Source organism: Etheostoma cragini, chromosome 12 (assembly GCF_013103735.1).
Source record: "Etheostoma cragini isolate CJK2018 chromosome 12, CSU_Ecrag_1.0, whole genome shotgun sequence".
NCBI lineage: Eukaryota > Metazoa > Chordata > Actinopteri > Perciformes > Percidae > Etheostoma > Etheostoma cragini.
In genome coordinates, this window is record NC_048418.1 from 18514577 (window position 1) to 18537057 (window position 22481).

Here is a 22481-nt window from a genome sequence, read left to right on the forward strand (position 1 = left end):
AAAATTTCATGATATGAATTATTGCTTCTTTTATATACTCTGGTTGCATAAATGTTATCTGAGTCCTTTCTAGCAGGTAGGATTCTGTGTTTGTGTGTGCTTGCATCAGAAGGACACAAAGGTAAAGAAAAAACAACCAGAACCTTGAATAGAAAACAATCTGGCTTTGCAGGATCTGCTGCGGATCAGCCAGTGTAAGTAGATGAGCCTGTTCAATAAAGGTTTGATTCACATTAAATAGTAATTGAAACACATTTCAGAAAGAAATACCAATAAACAACACCTTATGTGAGGTGATCTTTTAATCAGCTCTTCTCAATCCTGCTTTTCTGGAATTCATCTATTTTCCCTATAAGCGTAGAAAGGGTTTCCTCCCACTGTCTTTTAATCATCTCTAATGACTTAGAGATTTTAATTTCTCTCTTCTCCACTCCTCCATACGTCTCTTCTTTCCCTGTCTTTTGCTTTTCTTTTCTCCATCATTCATTTCCACTCAACATTCTTTGCATTCTTCCCTCTTTGCTCCCTCTTTCTTAATTCCTTCCTTCCTTCCTCTCAGGGCGGTGGTTCACATACAGGTGGATGACGTCAATGAGTTCTGCCCCGTGTTTCGGGAGCCACTTTACAAGGCATCAGTAACAGAGGGCAAAATCTACGACAGCATTTTGCAGGTATTTATGTACTGTATTTCAAAGTTATTATGTCATGTTATTTAATTTGGTTAGGTGCTTCTTTCCTTTTATTGTTAGGATCAATCTGACGGAGAACTTTGCAGGTTAAGTTGGTTTAACTATGCCACAAAAAATCATTTGGTTTAAACATGTGGAATATTGTGACTGTCTATAGTCTTCCTAGGGTTTTTGATGAACTGCGATGATGTTGTTTCACGTTTCATGTTGCAGGTAGAAGCTTGGGACCAAGACTGTTCCCCCCAGTACAGCCAGATCTGTAACTATGAGATTGTCACTGCAGGGACGCCATTTGCCATTGACCGCAATGGTAAGTGTGTGTGTGTGTGTGTGTGTGTGTGTGTGTGTGTGTGTGTGTGTGTGTGTGTGTGTGTGTGTGTGTGTGTGTGTGTGTGTGTGTGTGTGTGTGTGTGTGTGTGTGTGTGTGTGTGTGTGTGTGTGTTTGAGTCTGGCTTGGCTGACAGAGAGGCTGGACCATAGTTTCCCGCTGATGTGATTAGGCTAGAAGTATGTGTCTAAGAGAGAGGGCAAAACGAGGATAGCACAGCCAGAGTCAGTGTGCGTGACTGGAGGCTTTATTCTTGGGAAAACTTTATTAACACAGCTGTAATGTCACAAATATGTTATAGTATGGGCAGAAAGAGCCACTTCAGTGCAGTTACAGTCATGCACGGCTTCAGTGATGGTGGAGAGATGTGCCGATGCGGAAGACCTGGAAATGCTGACCTATCAGAGCAGCCTGGGGTTTCATTTGGGATGAAATGACAGGCACTTACACGTAAGGTTTCAGACAGATGGTAATACTGGTATATTTAAACAGTATGAGAATGAATAAGAATGTGTTTTTGAAAATTTAAACATGTAAACAGGTTCTAGTAGAAACTCAAACTGTATGAACTTTTAAATTGTATTACATTGAAAGGCCATTATTCATTCAATTGTACCGCAGATTATCTTTAAGAGTGAACTTTGGAACGCTTGTTTTAAGTCAACATTGATGAGAAGTCCTGAAAGTGCTCAGAAGAAAATCTAAATCTTCAGCTAGTAAAAGGACTTTTTGAGATTTTTGTCTCAACTGAAACAAAATATGTGGTGAAGGCTGTTATTTTACGGATCATTTGCTTCACGTTTGGGTTGAAACTCTTTTGAACCATACTAAATTTCAAATGAAATAACAGCGCTTATGCTCTTGCTTCACTTGACAAACGGCATGGAAATATCTTGATGGAAGCAAAAATCCATTATTTGGCCACATTTCTGAATATGTTCTTACAGTGATCTCAGTCCTCTGAACCATGTATGAACATGAACAGGTCTCTACTAAAGACAGACATGAACAGGTCTCTACTAAAGACAGACATGCTGAGACAACTGAATCTAGAGATAAACCAGGGAGCAAACAGTGTAAAGAAATAATACTATTGAGGTTGATTTTAAGTGTATGTTTGTAAGTCCTGGAAGATGAAAAGCTTATATTAATCCACAAACTGCTTTTAAACTACTGCACCGGTCTTCTTTTCATGGATGTACTCCAAACGACAGAATGTGAATACACGTCTAGGCATACACAATGAAAAGGAAAAAGCAAGCAGACAGCTGTGGCTGAATCCTCTTTATATTGCAATAATGTAGTGATCCCTGAAGTAGCTTTTTCATCAGTGCATGTCTCCAAAGTTGCTCAAAAAAGATCAGTCTTCAGTTTCGACAGCTTGTTTTTTCTTTTGTTTGTTCATGGCTTAACAGCAGCCCTAGTCAATTGGAGTGGAGTCGTTTATTCCTGAATGAGAACTATTCTGAGCACATCAATTCTATGTAAAATTTCAGCTGTGCACTTCCTTCTTCTAGAGTTTCCACGTTGACACGATGGGCGATCTGAGTGCAGCGTAATCCAAACTGAAGTGAGACTGGAGGCGTGTGTGTGTGTGTGTGTGTGTGTGTGTGTGTGTGTGTGTGTGTGTGTGATTAGAATTCTAAAAATGGATAACAGAAGCGCACGTCACTTTCTTAACTGTGCCTTTTTATTTCCCTCTCAGGGTCATATTTATTATTTTGTCTCTCAGGGCTGCCATCTCTCTCACATTGACCCTGACAATTACACAATTCATGAGGCTGTGTGAAATGTTTTCAGTGTGTCAGTCTTCAACACGCCTGTTAATATGCAGGAGAAGCTGTGCAGAATAATGAATCAAAATGACATGATTGATGTGCACATAAGCACGGGGGTTCTGTGCTTATTTTACAACTGTGTGATGCTGGTTGCACGCAATGTAACCAGCGGATCTGCTGTTTTTAATTGTGGCACAACAGTGACATCATCACTGCAGTGACACTGCAGATGGCACAGACCCCTGCTGTAAAATTTAAGTATTTTGCTGTAATAACAAGTGACTTAAGTACACATATTACCTATAGAAAATATCAAAAAGCATTATAAACCAGCAAACAAAATTGCGATTTCTACTTTTTAAGTGAAATCAGGGTGATTAATCAGCATCATTAAGGCTAGGGGTAGTCTACATCCACGATGTTCCACTTTCGGTATGGCGCAGAATTCCGCCGGATGTCCCTCATCTCCGCTTTCTTTGTTCAGGTTCAAGTTACTTTATTTGTACCCAGAGGTATATTTTGTTTGTAGTAGAGTTTGTGTAGGCATTCTAAACTCCGGTGGATTTCTAGCTAGACTATCTGTCCAATCAGAGTTTTCTGTTGCACGACTAAAACAACTTTTAAATGTACACAAGTTCCACCCATGAGTCTGGACTCGGTTGCTCTCTCTCATTTGAAAAATTTGAAAACTTGTACTGTGTTCTGACAGTTTGAGCTTGCTGTCATTAACATTGTTGTCATAGTTAGACCAATATGGTGATGTATTATTATAGGATTGTCTAGCAATATATTGATTATCGCAGAATTGCTGATTGATGATATTATATATTGATATTGTAAGCCATGTATCATGTATTGTATCGTGAGGTACCCTGAGATTCCCACATCACAATTCAGGCTATGATGTCTGGAGGTTGGCAAGTATGCTGATCAGACTTAAATATTCATCATGATTTTTGATTTGGCTTTATATCTATACATGAATTTGGCTGCTGATTGTTTCAACAAAGGGGTTGAGAAGTGGTGACACCAGACCCCTGCGGTGGGTAATGTCACAGAAGGCCTACTCGTGAAAGGCATTGGCTTCACAGAGACCGAAAGTCACTCCAATCTGAATTGAAAAGTTGGCAGCCCACGTATCATTGCTTTTTGAGTTTAACCTCCTGGTCTTTTTCTCACTGTATTTTACAATAGTCTGGCTCATTTGGTTTGATTTCCTCCCAGGCACAATAATATTGTCTGGGTGAAACTCCAAGGCATTTTTTACACCTACTTTGAAGGTAATTTTGTGCACTAAGGGAAAGTGCAAGATGAAATATATAATTAAATGGGGTGTACTGCAGTGTGTGTCAGTACGTGTTTTCTATGCTATGATTTAATTATTGGCTAGGATGAGGTTTGTGCTGGTGGTGCTTGGTGCTGAGGTGTGGTTACACACAAGGCATGGTTTTTCTTGTGTAACAAAGGGACTACAACAGCATTTCCTTGTGCAACCCCATGTTGTAAAATGAAAACAAATTAACCTTAAAGATATACTTTAAGTTAACTTTGCTTACATCCAAATAAGTTTGAAATCAGCCTTATACAATATATGCAAGGTTGATCGTATTTGTAAAATAAAATAATTTGATTTTTTATTCTTTTAGATTGCTGACATTAATGTAATTTCAATACAGTTTTCTGACCGTGAAGACAGACCTGCAGTTCAGGATGCGACGTGGGAGATTCATTCTCGTACATCATTTGCATATTTACCACATGGAGGGTAAAATGAGCTCATGATTTTGGAACACAATTTAACGAATACATTGATAGGATAGAGCGACTACTGCTAAACCCAGATAGACTTCATTAGGTGCCTTTTTGTTTTACATATTTCGGTTTTAAGTTTTTGTAAATTAAGAAAAATGTTGGATGTATGTGTCCCCAGTACCAGTAACCATTGTTCTCTGATGTCATGAGTGAGATGTCTCACTGTAGGCCAAAATTCATCAGGGTGATATTGCAAGCTTTAGAAATAACTCTTTGAAGCCGCGTAGGTCAGAATGCAACCTGAGTAAACCAAAGGGATGCAATACTGTAGATTTGCAGACAGGATGATGTCATATGTTGCCTTCTAACCAAGAAGAGTAAAATGTCTTTTTTGAAGTTGAATATCTACTTACTTGCTGTTGAAAATGTGGCGTGTGATGGAAATGCAGCACCTTAACTACTGTTGTTCACACCTGCTGTGGATCTAATAGCCACTGTAGAAGGTGTTTAAAGGAACTGTCTGAGTCGAACCTGTTCACCTTTTCTTCCTCTGACATTTCAAGATCAGCTCGGCTTGTTTCTGTGCTGCTGTGCTCTGAACTGATTTCTTCTGTGCCCGCTGCACCCCCTCTCCTCTGGTCTCCCCTCTCTTTTCATCTCTTCAGCTCTCCTCTCCTCTGCTTTCCAACAGCAATCAGACTGACAGCCTGTTTCATACAGCCTAGCCTCCAGATGCAAACAACAAAAATAACTTCAGATGTTCTTATACGTCCAGAGAATGACAGACGCGAAAAATCGTTGACAAACTTAAGAATATAACACTGCCAGCTGTTTGTTCTGTATGATTTGTCTCACATATAAATTTGTTCAATCATCAACTGGAACATACAAGAGTCCTGTTTTCTGTCTTTCTTGATACTCTTCGAGATGTACTGTGCAGCATTAGTTGCAACCAGTTTTAAACCAACATATATCTGGCTAGAACTTAATATTTAAACACAAATTGAAACACAGCCTGAAATCATCCTTTCCAAAATATTACTATTAAAGATGTTAATGAATAAATTACCGCAAGTGTTTGTCTTTTAGAAAACTGCACAGTAGTCTCTCTATTCTATCTCTCTGTCTCTCTTTTTGTTTGTGTGTTTCTTCTGACAAATATCCAACCATGGTTGAGTAGACCTCAGTTCACCTGGGGCTGCTTTCATGAAGCAAGATTAGTGGGTTACTGTATCTGTAATCTTTTTGTCTGCAGTTTCTGTTTACATTTTCAAAATAAACACAATCAATCAAACTTTGGGCTTAAGTGGTCACATAAAACAAACATGTAGTACATAAAGTATTATATGTTGCAAAGCTAACCTTCTTTAGCAACCTCATGTTCTGTAATAAATCTGTAAACAGCCTAACAACAAACTAATCCGCTTTGTCAAAGATTTGAGTATCTGCTCCTTCAGGATCTCAATATAGACAATGGTGCGGCTTTCACGATATCTTTCTGTGATGCTGGAAAACACGGAGTTCTGTGTTGGGGCTGTAAACATGGTTTCCTTTGTTATCCTATTGGCCTCAGCAGCAGAAACAGTTATGAAGTTATCTAAAAGTACAGCTTCCAAATACACAAAGGTTAACAAGTAGTGGCCAGTCCGTAGCCGGCCAACAATATTTAAAATCAATGTTAAAGTTAATACATTACTCTAATATTAAACATCCATTAAAGTTAACCAGCTCGGGATTGCACTCTTGGATGACAGTTCCCTCGGTGCATACTCTTGTCTCGGCTTGTAGCATCTCCTCTATCAAACTCTTTTCTTCTTTGTCCACTGTTATCCTGGCAACAGGTGAAGGCAATCCATCATTGTAATTTTACATTGACCGTTTACAGAGAGGCTTATACAAATGTATGAAAAGTTATGTTAGTTTTTTTTCTCTAGTTAGCGGTTTCTTTAATGCAATCGCAGTTTGCAGAAAGTGTTTCTTGCTTTATTATCGTCATGAAAGTTTCTTTTTCTCTCTCAATGAATAATCCTAATGATATTTCCTCTTTGTTTTTGTGTTCTGTAGGTAACATCAGAAACACAGAGCGGCTGAGCTATGATAAGCAGCAGAGCTACAAGATTATGGTGACAGCCTTTGATTGTGGTCAGAAGAGAGCAAAGGAGGATGTGGCTGTGCATATTGATGTCAAGCCTGTCTGCAAACCTGGATGGCAAGGTCAGCGATAAAGAAAAACCGTCTTTTACATTCAAGCCATTGCCAAATGAGTTGATACAAAGCTAATTGAGACAATCAGCTCCACCAAACTCTCTCTGTTTTTCTCAGTATGTGTTTTGAAAATGGTGTCATCCGGCTACTTTCACACACTGGAACTCAAGTGAAGATAATTACCTCTTCTGAAGAGTCCATCATGTTTTTTTTCCCCTCCTTGTCTACAAGTAACTATGTGGAGGAGGGGTGGGGTGGTGTGCAGTCACGGAAGGCTTGTATCATTGTTGTTATTACTTAGAATCCCTCATGGGGGAGACAGAAACTATGCACTGTAGCTTTATTGTACCTTGCAATAATTGACAGAAGTATACTTATCATTATGCCGGTAAAAATTCACTGACATTTAGTTTAAACATTCTTAACGGAAAAGCAGTTATATCACAATAGAAACAGACGGTGCAGTTTTTTAGCATATCCTTTCCCTTCAAGGGAATTCTATCTCATTTTAAGATGAATGTCTCTCGAGGAAATCAAAAGACCTGACAAAAATCTCCAGAGGGAAAGTTCACTGGAGTGTGTGTGTTTTTTTTTTTTGTTTTTTTTTTCTCATTCTTTAACATGCTAGCAGCTTGGCATTCGAGCCAACCCGTCTCCCCCGCTGCTTCACCTGTCAGCATTGACAGCATCTGGGAAGTCAAACTCACACAGGAACGAAAGAGGAAGCCAGAGAAAGATAAGAGGGGAGAGGGGGAGAGGAAGGAGAAAGAGATAAAGAAAGAGCCCAAATGAATGGCAACTCCAGGGAGGAAAGAGAGAAATAAACTTATAGCGTATAAGAGAGGTGATGGCTCTGTTGTGATTTCTTAGTTAGATACATTTGTTTTGCGTTAAAATTCTTTAATTAATTAATTCCTAAGGACATGATGTAACTGTGCATGACGGTTTTGATGGATTTTTGTAGGCTACTCTAAATATTCTTGCTAACTCGCATGCTGGCTGTCTTACTCCATGTCTAACGCCATCATACAGTTGTGTGCTATGATAAGAGAAGATAAATGAAAATAGAAAATCACATGTAGCCAGGCTTAATGTCACAGAAAAGATTCTTTAGTGCAAGGAGACAACTTACTTAAAATGGTGTGAATGCCGGTTGTTTTGGCATTAGGGACAGTCATTGAGGGAAATGTCAGTGCACATCACAGAGGACTGCAGATTAAGACAGTCTGTACAGTGTTGAGAAAGTAGTCTGAAATGAGATTTGACTTTATGTAAATATCATCGTCATGTACAGCAGAGTTCTGAGGGGCCAATGATGTTAGCAGCCTAAAAAAGTAGAAAATATACAATTTCTTTTGCATTGACTCGCTATTATACCCTGCTAACATCCTCATCAATGTTGCATGATGCTTTGCCATTTTGGCTCCTGAAAGAGGCCACACTGCATAATCCTGTTGTAAAACCATTAACCCATAGTCGCTTGAAGCTATGAATAAAACAAAATGCAATTATGCATTCAAACATGTTTTTTTAGTACACAGCCTTATTTATTGTCTGTGTGTAAAGGTCAGCAGTTTTTCTGCAGCTCTTTTTTTGGAAGAAGGCTCTCCGGTATAAATAGAGGCAAAAAACGTCCTGCTCCACCTCACCTCTCACTCGCCCTCGCCTACCTGATCGCACTCTGTTCCTGTCTTTGTCTCAGGAGACTTAATGTCTTATTCTGTAGGCATGGAAATAGCTGCCAGGTGTCCACACACACACACACACACACACACACACACACACACACACACACACACACACACACACACATTCACACACAAACACATTCACACATATTCACACACACACAAATACATTTACACACACACATTCCTGGGGCCCGTTTCAGGAAGGTGGTTTATCAAACCGGCGATTGCGCGACGTGTAGTTCCAATGAGACAACCTGGAGGAGGACCGAAGAGGGGAAAGTTGCATTGTGTTGCTTTAAGCACGTGCACCACCACTTTAAAAAGGCAGCATGAATGGAGCCATGATACTAAGATCCACCATGGCAACAACCACAAACAAATCGGTCGGCATACTTTACCCCTCTAGAGCTACAACTGCTGTGCACATAGAGCGAGTCAGAAAATTGCTGCTCGAATCAATGCGTAAGCTCTAATGTAGTGTATTTCCTATTCATTCACAGGTACAGTACAATACTGATGAAAACTTCATTTAGAGGCAATCCTGCTGGCGAAAAAATAAGCTACCGGTACTACTAATCCCATTCTGAGGTTGCAGCACCATGTCATTAACAGAAATAAAATTTACAATCAATTATTTCTATTTAATTGTCTCTCACTGGTTTGTGTCCAGGGTACACTACAAAAGCATTTTAAAAGCGTTTCAGAGTGAGACTAACATTTTTGACGGCTCTGCATACAGTGGCTTTACTAATATGCTCTGCATCAATTCAATTCAATTCAATTCATTCATTTTATTTATAGTATCAATTCATAACAAGAGTTATCTCAAGACACTATACAGATAGACCACACTCCAGAATTTACAAGGACCCAACAGTTCTAGTAGTCTCCTCCAGAGCAAGCAACAGTGCGTCACCAGTGATGTAAAAAAAACTGCAACAATAATGCGACTCAAAGAATCTGCTGGGGTGTAGGAGCATGTCCACAATGGGTGACGTTAGTGATATGAGGACGGATAAGGTATCTAGCTTACATATCTGATTGACTGTGAAGAAAAACAATTCCTCTCATATAGGTTATTTGTAAATAATGATAAATCTAGTCGGGCAACTCAGGCCTCAATGTCCTCTCCCGACGGATGTCTAATTCCACAACAGCTTCTTCATCAACGTGATCGTCGTCAAATGGACATGTAATGTTTGAGAATTTTTTTTTTTATAGTGTGCCTAACATAGTTAATGTTAACCTTGTTTTTTATTCAAGCAGATGACACAACCAAGCTAAAATGCGCCTGTTACAGACTGAATGAATGAATGAATGAATGAGAAAATGATTGAGCACTGTGTCAGAGGGAGGACGTTTATTAAAGAAAACCTGATCCTGAACAGTTTAGGTTACCATAATTACCATGGTAACTGACTCTGAGGTTGAGTTATGGGCTGGAATTACCTCTTTTTCTCTAAGGTTTAAATAACCTCCCTTTCTGAAATGGAAAACCCAGAGTTTCCTTCATCTCAGGGATAACAAACCCAGAGTTTTCACTTAACGTGCTTTCTGAAACGGGCCCCTGTACACAATCATGCTTGTGAATCCGTTTCACCACTGCAATTCAGAGATTCTGGTAAATTGAGGATAGCTAAAACACCTGGGTAATGGAGGTCAGTTGGTGGTGAACCTATAGGATAGGACAATGACAACCCTTCTCTTCAACAAACTGCTAGCGACTACGGTTTCCTGAAATATGTGAGGCAGATTATAAAGAGTGGTGTCCAATTGAGAGAGACGGGTCAAACAGAACAGAACTCACAATGACCAAAATGGTCACATTTTTTCGTCACACCACAGTGAAACAACAACCAACATAGTACTGATGCTTAGATATCCCAGTGTGTTTGTATGATCAACTTAGTAAGAGAGCTACGTAACCTGAGATAAGGTCCACTTGAGTGAAGTGTTCAAAAGGACTAACAGGAATATGAGATCTCATCCCAGCAATCTAATTTCTGAGAGGTGAGACAAGTAAAGGCCAGCCATCAGTTGTCATTTCACATACAGTAACAATATGCATGTGCATACTTTATTTGTTACATAATATTACAAATTATTACATTCAAATAAGTAGAAAAAACAACCATTGTTGAACTATGTGATAGCAGGTTGCCTGTAATTGCAATATACCACTGACATGACTAAATTAACTACTTACTCTATAAAAACTACTCAACATATGTTGACCCTTAAAGGTTGGAGCAAGCGGGTGGACTATGAGCCAGGGACTGGAAGCAGGCAGCTGTTTCCCAAGATGCACTTGGAAACGTGTGGAGGTCCCCTGTCCGGCGTGAAGGCGATGGTAGAGCTACAGACCAATCACATCGGGAAGGGCTGTGATCGGGAAACATACTCTGAGAAGTCTCTGCAAAAACTCTGTGGTAAGTAGAGAGAAAGGTAAGAAAAAGAAATGAGTTGAAGTCCCATTAACTGCTTTGTTGAAATAGTGAGGTGCTATGTAGCAGTTGGGGACGATTTGAGAGCAAAGGGTAGTAATAATAATTACAGACCAGGAACAATTTAATTCAAAGAAGAAATTACCTCTTGACATCTTATACTCTGCAGTATATTAATATACCAGTTTCTGGTGTGCCATTTCAATCCTGGAGACTATTTTTAAATGATTGTTCAAGTCAAAGTACAATTTGTTGTATGCTTTTTATTGCTTCCCAAAGCTAGTTTGCACTGAAAAAAAAGGATACAGCACTGTCTATTACACTGTACAAACCAAATATTCCTGGTGAGAAATTTAAATTATTTTGATTTTGAGAAAGAAATAAAAATTGTGTTGTGCATTATTAAAATTTTCAACATTTCTTTCTTTTTGACACTTTCTTACACCTCATAATTATGTAAACCTTTATTAAAAAAAACAGACTCTATTTGAAATGTGTCAACATGTCAGTTAACACAATTGGGATTTACATATGTTGTCTTGTACTGTATATCAATGATTTGTTCTCAAAATATGTAAAATTGCCATATTGCTACTGTACCTACAGTACGGCCCACACACATCTTATTTCAGTTTGGGTACAAGGTAATGTACATGTTGGCAAATGTAAGTTTTATGTACAGTAGTTAGATTCAGTTTGTAACCATGGTTATGTGACAACAAATGGCACACAGGAATACCAGATTACATTAGGTATAGTCACCATTTCTTAGATTAATCCAGAATTCTGACATGTACTAACATTAGGTCATGAACTGATGTATGCTGATTTATGGTACTAAGAGAAAACCCATAGTAAAAAGAAAATTGAGGGTAAGCAGTTTCTCTGCAGGTTGAGTCTCTGTGCAGCCGTGTTGACAGCGTTGTCTCGTCTGATTGGCACATCCAGGTGCAGCATCTGGCAGCACCGACCTCCTTCCTGCCCCAAGCTCTTCCTCCAACTGGACGGCGTCTCTGCTGACTGACAGTGGCCGCGACAGCGACCTTATCTACAGATTTGACGGACATCAGGCTGCTAATGTTCCAGATCATGTGGTCCCCCAAAACCTGACAGACCAGGTCACCATAGCAACATGGATGAAACACGGGCCCAGTCCAGGACTCAGAGCTGAGAAGGAAACCTTACTGTGTAACTCTGACAAGACTGGTGAGGAAAGAATTTCACACATGCTCACTGTTAAAGGTCCCATGGCATGAACGTTTCACTTCATGAGGTCTTTTAACATTAATATGCATTCTCCCAGCCAGCCTATGGTCCCCCTGTGGCTAGAAATTGTGATAGGTGTAAACCGAGCCCTGGGTATCCTGCTCTGCCTTTGAGAAAATACAGAGCTTTGCCGCCCAGGGAATTTGGCCCACCCGGGAGAGAGAGACATCCTGGCTTTCAAACAAGCAAAGTGGTAGTTGGTCAAGGCCACACCCACAGCCTCCAATTTTGGGAAAGAGACTTTAGATTTGGTATTAGGGACCACTAAGGTCTATACAAAAGCATCCAAAGAGCACCATGTCATGGGACCTTTAAGAACGACATTTTCACCATCTAACATGTAAGAGATTGAACATTTGTCCAACTTGGACAGAAAGTTGTCATTGCGTTTACATTAATATTCCTATATTTTAGAATTATTTATGCTCTACTTTAGGAGTCTCACTGGGAACTACTTGATTCTTACATCCTTTTACTGAAACATTTTTCACTTTGATTTCCTAGTGTCTGTCGCATTAAAAACATACAATACTATGAACATAACATGAATAAAACATCCTTTCAAAAAAGTACAAGACAATTAGGCCAAGACTGAGGCCCACAATGACAAATGCCCTTTGAAACTTTAAACTTTTCTTTCACTGCATATCTGAACTAAGCTGCTTGAGCTGTGTAATTAAGCAAGCCATCTGCACATTGCACGCTCTCACAATGGTCTCACAGATGGCATATTAGCTTACAAAATGTGTAGTCTGATCTTGTGATGCAAAAATGCAGAGGGGTTTGTGTTAACCCATCAGAATATCGAAAACCCTTTTATCATTTGCAAATTTTTGGCTTAAGGATGTAAACGGTACCAGGATGCTCAGAGTGAGAGCCTGGTGACATCAAAGGTGGGCGATAGGGACACAATAAATAAGCAACATGTCCGTATAATTACTACATTATTTATCAGAAGGTAAAAACGTATACGTATAAACGCAATGCTTATTTTATTTCCTAATTCTTTATTTTATTGAAAAATATTTGTATTCAAAAGTTCACAGTGTGACAGATTTAAGCAAAAGGATATGTACTGTAGGGGCAATAAATAACAATATGGACGTAGAAAATTCCAAAAGAAATTTGGATGGTGTGGGTGGGCGGGTGCGATTGCGTGCGCACACACAAAAACCAGACACATTAAGAAGACAGCAGCAACACAGGACAGACCATCACTCATGGAGATTAAAACCGAAGAAAAGGACAAACGTTTTTATTTTTTATTATTTTTATTTAAATAAATTAAATTAAACATACACAAAGATAAACACAAACAGGAAGGATGTAGATATTAAAAAAAGATATTAAAAAAAATCTCTTTTTTTAAATATATTCTTAATCCTGTATGTGTTACTGTACAGTCTAATATATCTCTGTTTTAAAATCGTAACATAGTTTGGATGAGTACTTTTCCTACTACTCTCAACAAATGTTTGGTCCTCCAGAAACATTTTTATTAGGATTGCAGTTGGATCAGTCAAACCTTTCATCTGCTCCTCTATTTTAGAAACTCCAGATTCATAGATTATAATATTTATGACATCAATATTTGAGAAAAATGTTTTTATTCATAAGATACTTTCAGGTGAAGGGAATATTCTCTGGCTCTGCAGTCCCATGTTGAAGTGTCCTTGGGCAAGACGCTGAACCTTCCTGTACTATGTAAAAGTGGTTTGAGTTGTCGTTGAGACTAGAAAGGTTCTATATAAGAACAATCCATTTATAGAAAGCTTTACTAGCAGTTGTTTTTGTGTTGGTCAATTGCTTTTCTTAAATTGCCGTGAGCTGGGGTGAGCTACAGTGAATTGAAAATGTTTTTGACCAATCAGATATAGGCATTTTAAACAACGTTTGTCCAATTGTTATAAAGCTTGCAGGATATGTTTTATAACGACGTTGGACCCACATTTGTGAAATTACTTTGAAGTCGCTAATGAGAAAAAGGGTTTGACCCCGCGAATCGCTGCTTGCGGCTATATTTATCATATATATTTATTGTTAGTTTGCCACTTTTTTTGACATATTATTTTCAATATGTTAATTTTTGTGTTTATGTAATTTCAACGCTGTTTAGGTATAGGCTTCAAATAAGCCCACTGGGTTTTCTGCCTCTCCTGCAATGCAGAAAAAATACAATACATATCAAAAACAAAATACACCTCAAGCTGATTCAGAGTATTATTAAAGTATGGCAAATGGGACTTGCCTTTCAATGCCATCTTATACAGACACCGGTCAATAATAAAGACATAGATGTATCAGCAGAATGCTCTCTGTGAACAAACCTTCAGTCATGCTGACAGCTGTGTTTTGATGTGAAGAACCCATCTGTGGTAGCTGAAATGAGTTTAGTCATTCTCACAGCTGTGCTGTGTGACGTTTTTATGGATGATCCCAGCACGAAATCCATTAAGAAAAACTTAAGGAGCGGAAGCGTCCGTGTTTTATCCTCAAAGTACAAGTAGAGGGTGTAATTTTGTTGATTCATACACTGCGTAATGTAGACCTATGCTAATGTGTGTATGTGTTGGTGTCTTTGTGTGTCCATGCGTGTTTATCTTGCTGTTGCAGAAATGAACCGCCACCATTACTCTCTGTATGTCCACAACTGCCGCCTGGTATTTCTGCTCAGAAGAGATTTCACGCAGGTCGACACTTTCAGACCCGCAGAGTTCCACTGGAAACTGGAGCAGGTGAGTGTGAGTGTGAGCGTGTGTCCCCGTTGTCCTATTTGAGTGTGAGCATAGATTCAGGGTGATTTTCTACAGAAGGTGAAGGGCTATCATTACTTGTGTAGTGAAAGAAGAGGCTCTCCATTCTAATTACTGGTGGCCCTCCATCACTTTCTTTTGCTCACTGCTGGAGATAAGAGGGTAGAAGACACTGTTATTTTACACACACACACACACACAAATTCAGAAGCATAGACCAAAAGTGGAAAGTCTGTTTAGTTATGGGTAATAGCTCACCCAGCAGCAGACCTCTATTATCTGTCATGCTTCTGGAGAGTTGTGGAACTAATTTGCAATGAAGTTTACTGTTTTACTCCTGTGAAAGCCTTTGAGAGGAAGAAATTGCACCATATGAAGTTGCCTCCTTTAGAGAGATGCATAAAATGCGGTCTATTTTTTCCTGTGAAAAAAAGTGACAGTGCCTTTCCTACTGCAATTATCTTTCAGATATATTCAATACCTAATACCCTTGAATTTCACAAGATATTAGGCACAGCCGGCAGGTATTTTATCGTAATATAAATATATAGATTTTAAGTTTTAGTGCTCAAAGGGACATCAGTGTGTGCCCCCTCCCTTTAAGACATTACAATGCAGGGTGAGACCAGTGACTGTGGAGTTCAAAGTCTTGCTCAAGGACACCTCAGTGAGGTGGATGCTTGAATGAGAATCACCCGGCTGAAGGGCGTCACTCCAGTCCTTCTAGCTCACCAGGCAGTCACTGAGCAGAGGAAATCCTGCTCTAAAAAAAAAAAGAAGAAAATCCCTGGAGTCAAAATGATTTTTCATGATAAGCCAATGAACTCATTTATCGAATCTCCCCTTTGTACAGACTCTCCCAAGCTCAATAATAATGAATGGTAGATCTTATCTTATAGTTTACCTTTAGGATACAGTGTACTGCATAATCATACTGAAATGATTAGAAAATGCTTCAGGAGTTTTTGCTCACTAGGCAGATTATAAGAGATTTGTATTTGGGTCTTTCCCTGTATGTGTGCTCATGGCCGTGTGGCCATACATCAGCATCTGTGTTTACTCTGATGATTTTGGATTTATCCAATTTATTATATTTTTTATCTCGCAGGGAAAAGTACATACAAGGCTCAGGTTGCTTGTGTTACGCTGTCATTCCTTGTGTGAATGCAAACATCGCCAGTGCATTTGCTCTATCTCTGCTTGTGCCGCTGTGTACCCTCCAACCAGGTGGTTGTTTGTTCTAGGTCAAAGGTAGATTGAAAAGTCTTTTTTTTCAGTCCAGTGTTTTTTCTTCTGAGACCCACTGACGTGGATGTGACAAAGAAAAGGTCAGCCAAATATCAGACTGCCGAGTTGTCTTAGCAAGCAAACAACCCCTTAACAAGCAAACAACCCCAAGACTCAGTTCTATTTCAGTCTCTTCTTCTTTCTCTTATTCTCTCTCTCATTCTCTCCCAGACACACACACACATACATGCAGTACATAGATAACAGGGGTCCTATTTAGGCCTGCACGGTATGAGGAAAATATCTACTTGCAATTATTTTGACTGATATTGCAATTGCACTATGATTCACGGTATTGGGAATGATCATGTTTGTGTCATTGTTCTCATTTTCATCGACTAATATTAAATCTTAAAAGTGCTCTAAACTACAAATTTTTTTGTCACATACAGCAAACATCTCATTATTTGCGAGCTGCCTGTCCCCAGAACACAATGTAAAAAAACGCGCCTCTGTAGACAGCCCAGGCTCCACAAACGCCAACAACAACAAAACCCACCCGCACCACGAAGCATACACAAACTGTGTTCCAGCTTCCCAGCCAACAATCGACAAGAAGGATTGGGGGGGGGGGAGCTAGCCTTCGTTTCTTCGTTCTTTGAAAATATTCCCACCCAACATTGCTTAGAGCACCTTTTAAAAAATATATATATAAGGAATATAGTGTCAATATTATTTTTTTAAAGATTATTTTTGGGGCATTTTAAGACTTTAATTGACCGGACAGCTTAAGACATGAAAGGGGGGAATGACATGCAGCAAAGAGCCGCAGGTTGGAGTTGAACACAAGCCTGCAATCAAGGAGTAAAGCTCTACATATCGGTGCCCACTCTACCAACTGAGCTATAAGGGCGCCCCATTGTGTGATTTTTTGCTAGGAACTGTACCAAAAAAAGATGTTTTCCGTAGTCTGTAGGATATGATTTGTAGTCCAGGGCGTCTCTGCAGCACCACAATACTTCTTTCCGAATGGTTTGACACATATTTTGCATGCGCCCCTTTGCGATTTGGATATTGCACATGTCCGTATTGTAAATTTTGATAAAATTGCGATTAGTTGTACAGCCCTAATCCTTTTTGCTCCTTAAGTTGGATCTTGTGAAGGACCCCATGGAGCAAGCATGTGTGCATGTGTGCAACTGTAGTGCTGTCAAAGAGAATACGGGATGAGTTACTTACAGTACAAATCACTGCAGACTCTCATTAAACATAAATGGAAACTGGTCTAAAATACTGGAGGTTAATGAGAGAAGGACATCATCATAGGAGCACATTTGCGTAGAATGAAGGAATAAGCCACTCTGTGATCATCAATCTGTGATGTTGTGAGTGCAGTTTGGTGTTATCACCTTTGCGTAATATGCTTTTTTGTGGTAGTGATTTCTGCATATTTGAACATGTTGTGCACCTAACCACTGTATTGGTTTTACATGCTGGTTGAAAGAGCAATACATTAGGGAATGGTTTGAAGAATTATTTTTGTGAAAATATGTCTTACAGCTGGATTGCATTATTGACTACAGGCTACTGCCAAAGATGAAACAGGTGTCTCTGCCTCCTTTTTGTAGATTCTGGCCTCTGTTATTGAGTCTCAGTACAAAATGGTGGGTATAGAAAGAAACCACTTTGTTTTGAATCTGAAAAAAATGTGTGCCCTGGAGCAGCACACAGGATTTTACGTTAAAAAAAAGTCAGCACAGCTGCAGCCCTCTAAGGATTTAATATTCTAATTGGGGTTTTTTAAGATGCCAGAAGATTCAGAAGACGGTCCAAATAAAGTGAACATGCAGACACAGGCATCTTTTGAAATATTCTTTCATTTTAAATTGAGGACCGTCAACCATAACCAACATTATGATTGTGGTTTGTCAATTGGATTTCATAAAATACGTTGAAATTCTTCTTAAATCCGTTATTACCTTTAAGAGCAAAACGAACAAAATCATTTGTAGATGCAAACAGTCAAAGTTTTTTCTTTTCAGACATTTTTGACATGCTATAACAGGAAAAGCGCAGGTAAAAACGTATTCCATTCATGTGACCCAGCTCCAGTTCTTGCAAGGCTACAGTGACAGCTGATGGAACAGAGCCATTGTTAGTGTTGTGGGTTGCACTCATAGACTGTTATAAACAGTATATGGTTGCACCTGTGCTTTTCCTGCTATGACAAGTCAAATGCTGCAAAGTAACTCCCTTGTTTACTCATTCACTCAATAGTTTACTCTACAGTGAGTATCCCTCACACATGTACTGTAGTGTTACATGACTGTCACTTTTGCATCTACTGTATAGACGGCAGTGCATTGGGGGATTGGTAGTGCCATGGATTCTTCTTTTGTTCCAATATATAGAATTGTTGATGGCACTGTATAGCGGATACATTTCCCACTAAATATTCCAACACTCAAATGAGTCAGGGATGTCTGAAACGTCAGCTGTGAAAGAGGTTTATTAAGTTCTGGTTACATGGATGCATCTTGACCTATGTTTGTACCCGTTTTTGTCATGTTATTGAGTTCATTTCTTCAATGAATTCAGAGATTTACAAAGCAGTATTTTTAATTACTTTTTTATAGGTCCATATAGTATAAATTTATATAATTGTGATTTAATAAATATAGTTTAGCTCAACAAGCTAAACATCATTCATTTATTTCTTTTTTGATATTTTATTATTTTGAACAAACATTTAATATATATATATATATATATATATATTAGGGCTGGGCAAGTTAACGCGTTATTATCGCGTTAACTCATTAATTACTTAACGCCGATCATTTTTATATTGCACGTTTATTATTTCTTTATTATTGTAAAAGTTTGTTGCTCACAGGCTTTGTAAATACTGCAAAGTTGAATTTTCTTATCACCGGAGTACTTCCAGTCTGAAATATCACCTTGACAGTTGATACCAGCAAATCATTCAACGAAAAACACAGTGGCGCGAGGCTTCGGCAGACTACGTTAGATGCAGCGTAGGGGGGTAGAGATAAACAAAGGCAAGAGACGCAAACAAATGCCATAGCGACGTGGATAGCTACAGACTGCAGGTACATTAGAGGACATCGGTCTGAGAATCGCAACGACGGCAGGTATGAGATTCCCTCAAGACACCATGACAAGGACAATACACGAGTTGTTTGAAAAGGAGAGGACTGCAAAAGCGACCACGCTACAACATGTGCGCTCGAAACACTGTATTCAAGTTGCACAGCAGTGGAATGTGTCAAATAAAGTCACCGCAGTTAGGACAGATAGTACTAATAGATACGAAATCTGATCGCTGCTGCGAGCCTTCTGCCTTCTGATCATGTCCCCTGCTTTGCGCACGGTCCAGCGTTGTCACAGTGTCTCTGCTTTACAGCGCGTTGAACAGTGTCCCTCAGTGTCTCTGCTTTACAGCGCGTTGGACAATGTCCCTCAGTGTCTTTGCTTTACAGCGCGTTGGACAGTGTCCCTCAGTGTCTCTGCTTAACAGCGCGTTGGACAGTGTCCTGCGAGGTGCAGAAAAGTTGTGGGGCTCTAAACCCTGTCCAGCAAGGCTGCAGAGTTAGAGCAACAACAGAAGAACGTGGACATAAGAAGGAGTCGCTTATGCAACACGTTCCAAACAGATGGAATTCAACTCTGGACATGATAAATACATTGTTGCCACTTTATAAACAAAATGCTGGTAAGTTTTTGCAGAACAAATGTCACGGCACTTTTGTTCATATGGCACAACATTTAAAGAAAAATTGCAATATATACAGAGGTGTGAAAAAGTGTTTGCCCCCTTCCTCATTTCCTGTTCCTTTGCATGTTTGTCACACTTAAGTGTTTCGGAACATCAAACCAATTTAAACAATAGTCAAGGACAACACAAGTAAACACAAAATGCAATTTGTAAATGAAGGTGTTTATTATTAAAGGTGAAAATAAATCCAAACCATCATCACTGTGTGAAAAAGTGATTGCCCCCCTTGTTAAAACATACTATAACTGTGGTTGTCCACACCTGAGTTCAATTTCTCTAGCCACACCCAGGCCTGATTATTGCCACACCTGTTCACAATCAAGGCATCACTTAAATAGGAGCTGCTTGACACAGTAAGGTCCACCAGAAGACCCTTAAAAGCTACACATCATGCCGAGAACTAATGAAATTCAGGAACAATTGAGAAAGAAAGTAATTGAGATCTATCAGTCTGGAAAGGGTTATACAGCCATTTCCAAAGCTTTGGGAATCCAGCGAACCACAGTGAGAGCCATTATCCACAAATGGCGAAGACATGGAACAGTGGTGAACCTTCCCAGGAGTGGCCGGCCGCCCAAAATTACCCCAAGAGCGCAGCGACGACTCATCCAAGAGGTCACAAAAGACCCCACAACAACGTCCAAAGAACTGCAGGCCTCACTTGCCTCAGTTAAGGTCAGTGTTCATGCCTCCACCATCAGGAAAAGACTGGGCAAAAATGGCCTGCATGGCAGAGTTCCAAGGAGAAAACCACTGCTGAGCAAAAAGAACATCAAAGCTCGTCTCAATTTCTCCACAACACATCTTGGTGATCCCCAAGACTTTTGGGAGAACATTCTGTGGACCGATGAGACAAAAGTGGAACTCTTTGGAAGGTGTGTGTCCATGTATATCTGGCGTAGAAGGAACACTGCATTTCATAAAAAAAACATTATACCAACAGTAAAATATGGTGGTGGTAGTGTGATGGTCTGGGGCTGTTTTGCTGCTTCAGGACCTGGAAGACTTGCCGTGATAAAAGGAACTATGAATTCGGCTGTCTACCAAGAGATCCTGAAGGAGAATGTCCGACCATCTGTTCGTGTACTCAAGTTGAAACGAACTTTGGTTCTGCAGCAGGACAATGATCCTAAACACACCAGCAAGTCCCCCACCGAATGGCTGAAGAAAAACAAAATGAAGACTTTGGAGTGGTCTAGCCAAAGTAGTTGTAGCAGTTTAAACTTTAACTGTAGTAAAAGATTCAAAAGGTGCAGACAGGGGAAAATGGCTTCTTCTTTATTGACTTTTCCCTCTCTCCTCTGCTTTGTGTGCCTTTGTTTGCATGCGTGACAGATTCCAACCATCTTTGGCTTACAGGGCATTCAAAGAATGAATCCTGATTTGTATGGGACCTTTTGACTGTGGGTGAATATCTTTTGAACACCTGTACTGAACTGATAGGTTCATAAAACTCAAGGAAATTAAATGAAAATACACATCCTGTGGGTGTTTGTGTGTGTGTTCACATATACACTGCCCAAATAAGCGAGCTCTTGTAGACGTGTGTTTGAAGGTTTCTTTCAGATGTTACATTCCTTCAGTTTGTTCGATCAATGTGGAAAATGGAAGCCTCTTTCTCTCACCCTCTCTGCCAGCTTCCTTTCATCCCCCTCTGTCCCTTCCCTCTCAGGATTAGAATTGCAAAATCAATAGAGCTAAATTGAGTTGCAGTAGAAGCCATTGAGTGTGCTTTCTAAGTGCTGGAAGAATAAGGACAGTAAGAAGCTGTGACACCCAACAGTCACCTCCTTTCTTCCCTTAATCCACTTCACTCCTGTTTCAAGTCTCTTACAGGGTGAGTTTGTCCTCATTATTAACCACAAGGAACGGTAGTAGTTCTTACCAATTACCTTTTTTTTGTAGAAGTAGAAATACTGAACAAGAAAGTATTGATATTTAATTCAAATACTCACAGCAGGAAAATTTAAATGAATTAAAAAATTGGCGGAAAAATGAGGCCTTACTGTACATCACTGTGTTTGGATACGATACAATATTTTTGTACTGTAGATACCAGGAGAGATTAAAGTGCCTATTTAAAGTGATTTAGTTCCAGCTCAAACACAAGAGACTGATGACCGTTTCAGTTTAATTAAAGTTATTTGTAATTTATCAATGCTGATAATGTTTAAAATGCAGCGACAGTGCACGAGGGACATGTCTGTTCACCACACAGGTGTTAAAAGAAATAGTGAAGTGAACTTGTAAAGGTCAGATGGCCATTTTTAAAAACTGCTGTAGTGGCAATTTTTGTTGTTGTATGAAAGACTCACACAAATCCATAACTTCTTACAGTCAGCATCATGTGTTCTCTGGCATTGCTGTGTTTATTTACTTTTTGATGTTGTTTGCTATGAATCCATATAATTCTGCAAGTCACTCTTACAAGGACTCAGTATGCATACTTAGCATAAAAGAGCACAGACAGTGGCAGTGATAAAACATTGTTCACTTTTCTGTGAGAAAAAACTTTACTCACAGCAGAGTCTTTATAGAATAGTTAACAA

The 22481-nt window shown here is 39.4% G+C and overlaps 1 protein-coding gene across 1 annotated transcript in view; it reads left to right on the forward strand.

The window, feature by feature from the left end:
* The window catches only part of clstn2 (calsyntenin 2), a 175810-nt gene that overhangs the window by 118576 nt on the left and 34753 nt on the right, over nucleotides 1-22481 (forward strand). The window contains exons 4-9 of the mRNA XM_034886794.1: nucleotides 560-671; nucleotides 903-999; nucleotides 6612-6761; nucleotides 10687-10872; nucleotides 11836-12093; nucleotides 14767-14888. Coding sequence (XP_034742685.1) covers nucleotides 560-671; nucleotides 903-999; nucleotides 6612-6761; nucleotides 10687-10872; nucleotides 11836-12093; nucleotides 14767-14888 — 925 coding nt within the window. The remainder of the gene's footprint in view (nucleotides 1-559; nucleotides 672-902; nucleotides 1000-6611; nucleotides 6762-10686; nucleotides 10873-11835; nucleotides 12094-14766; nucleotides 14889-22481) is intronic.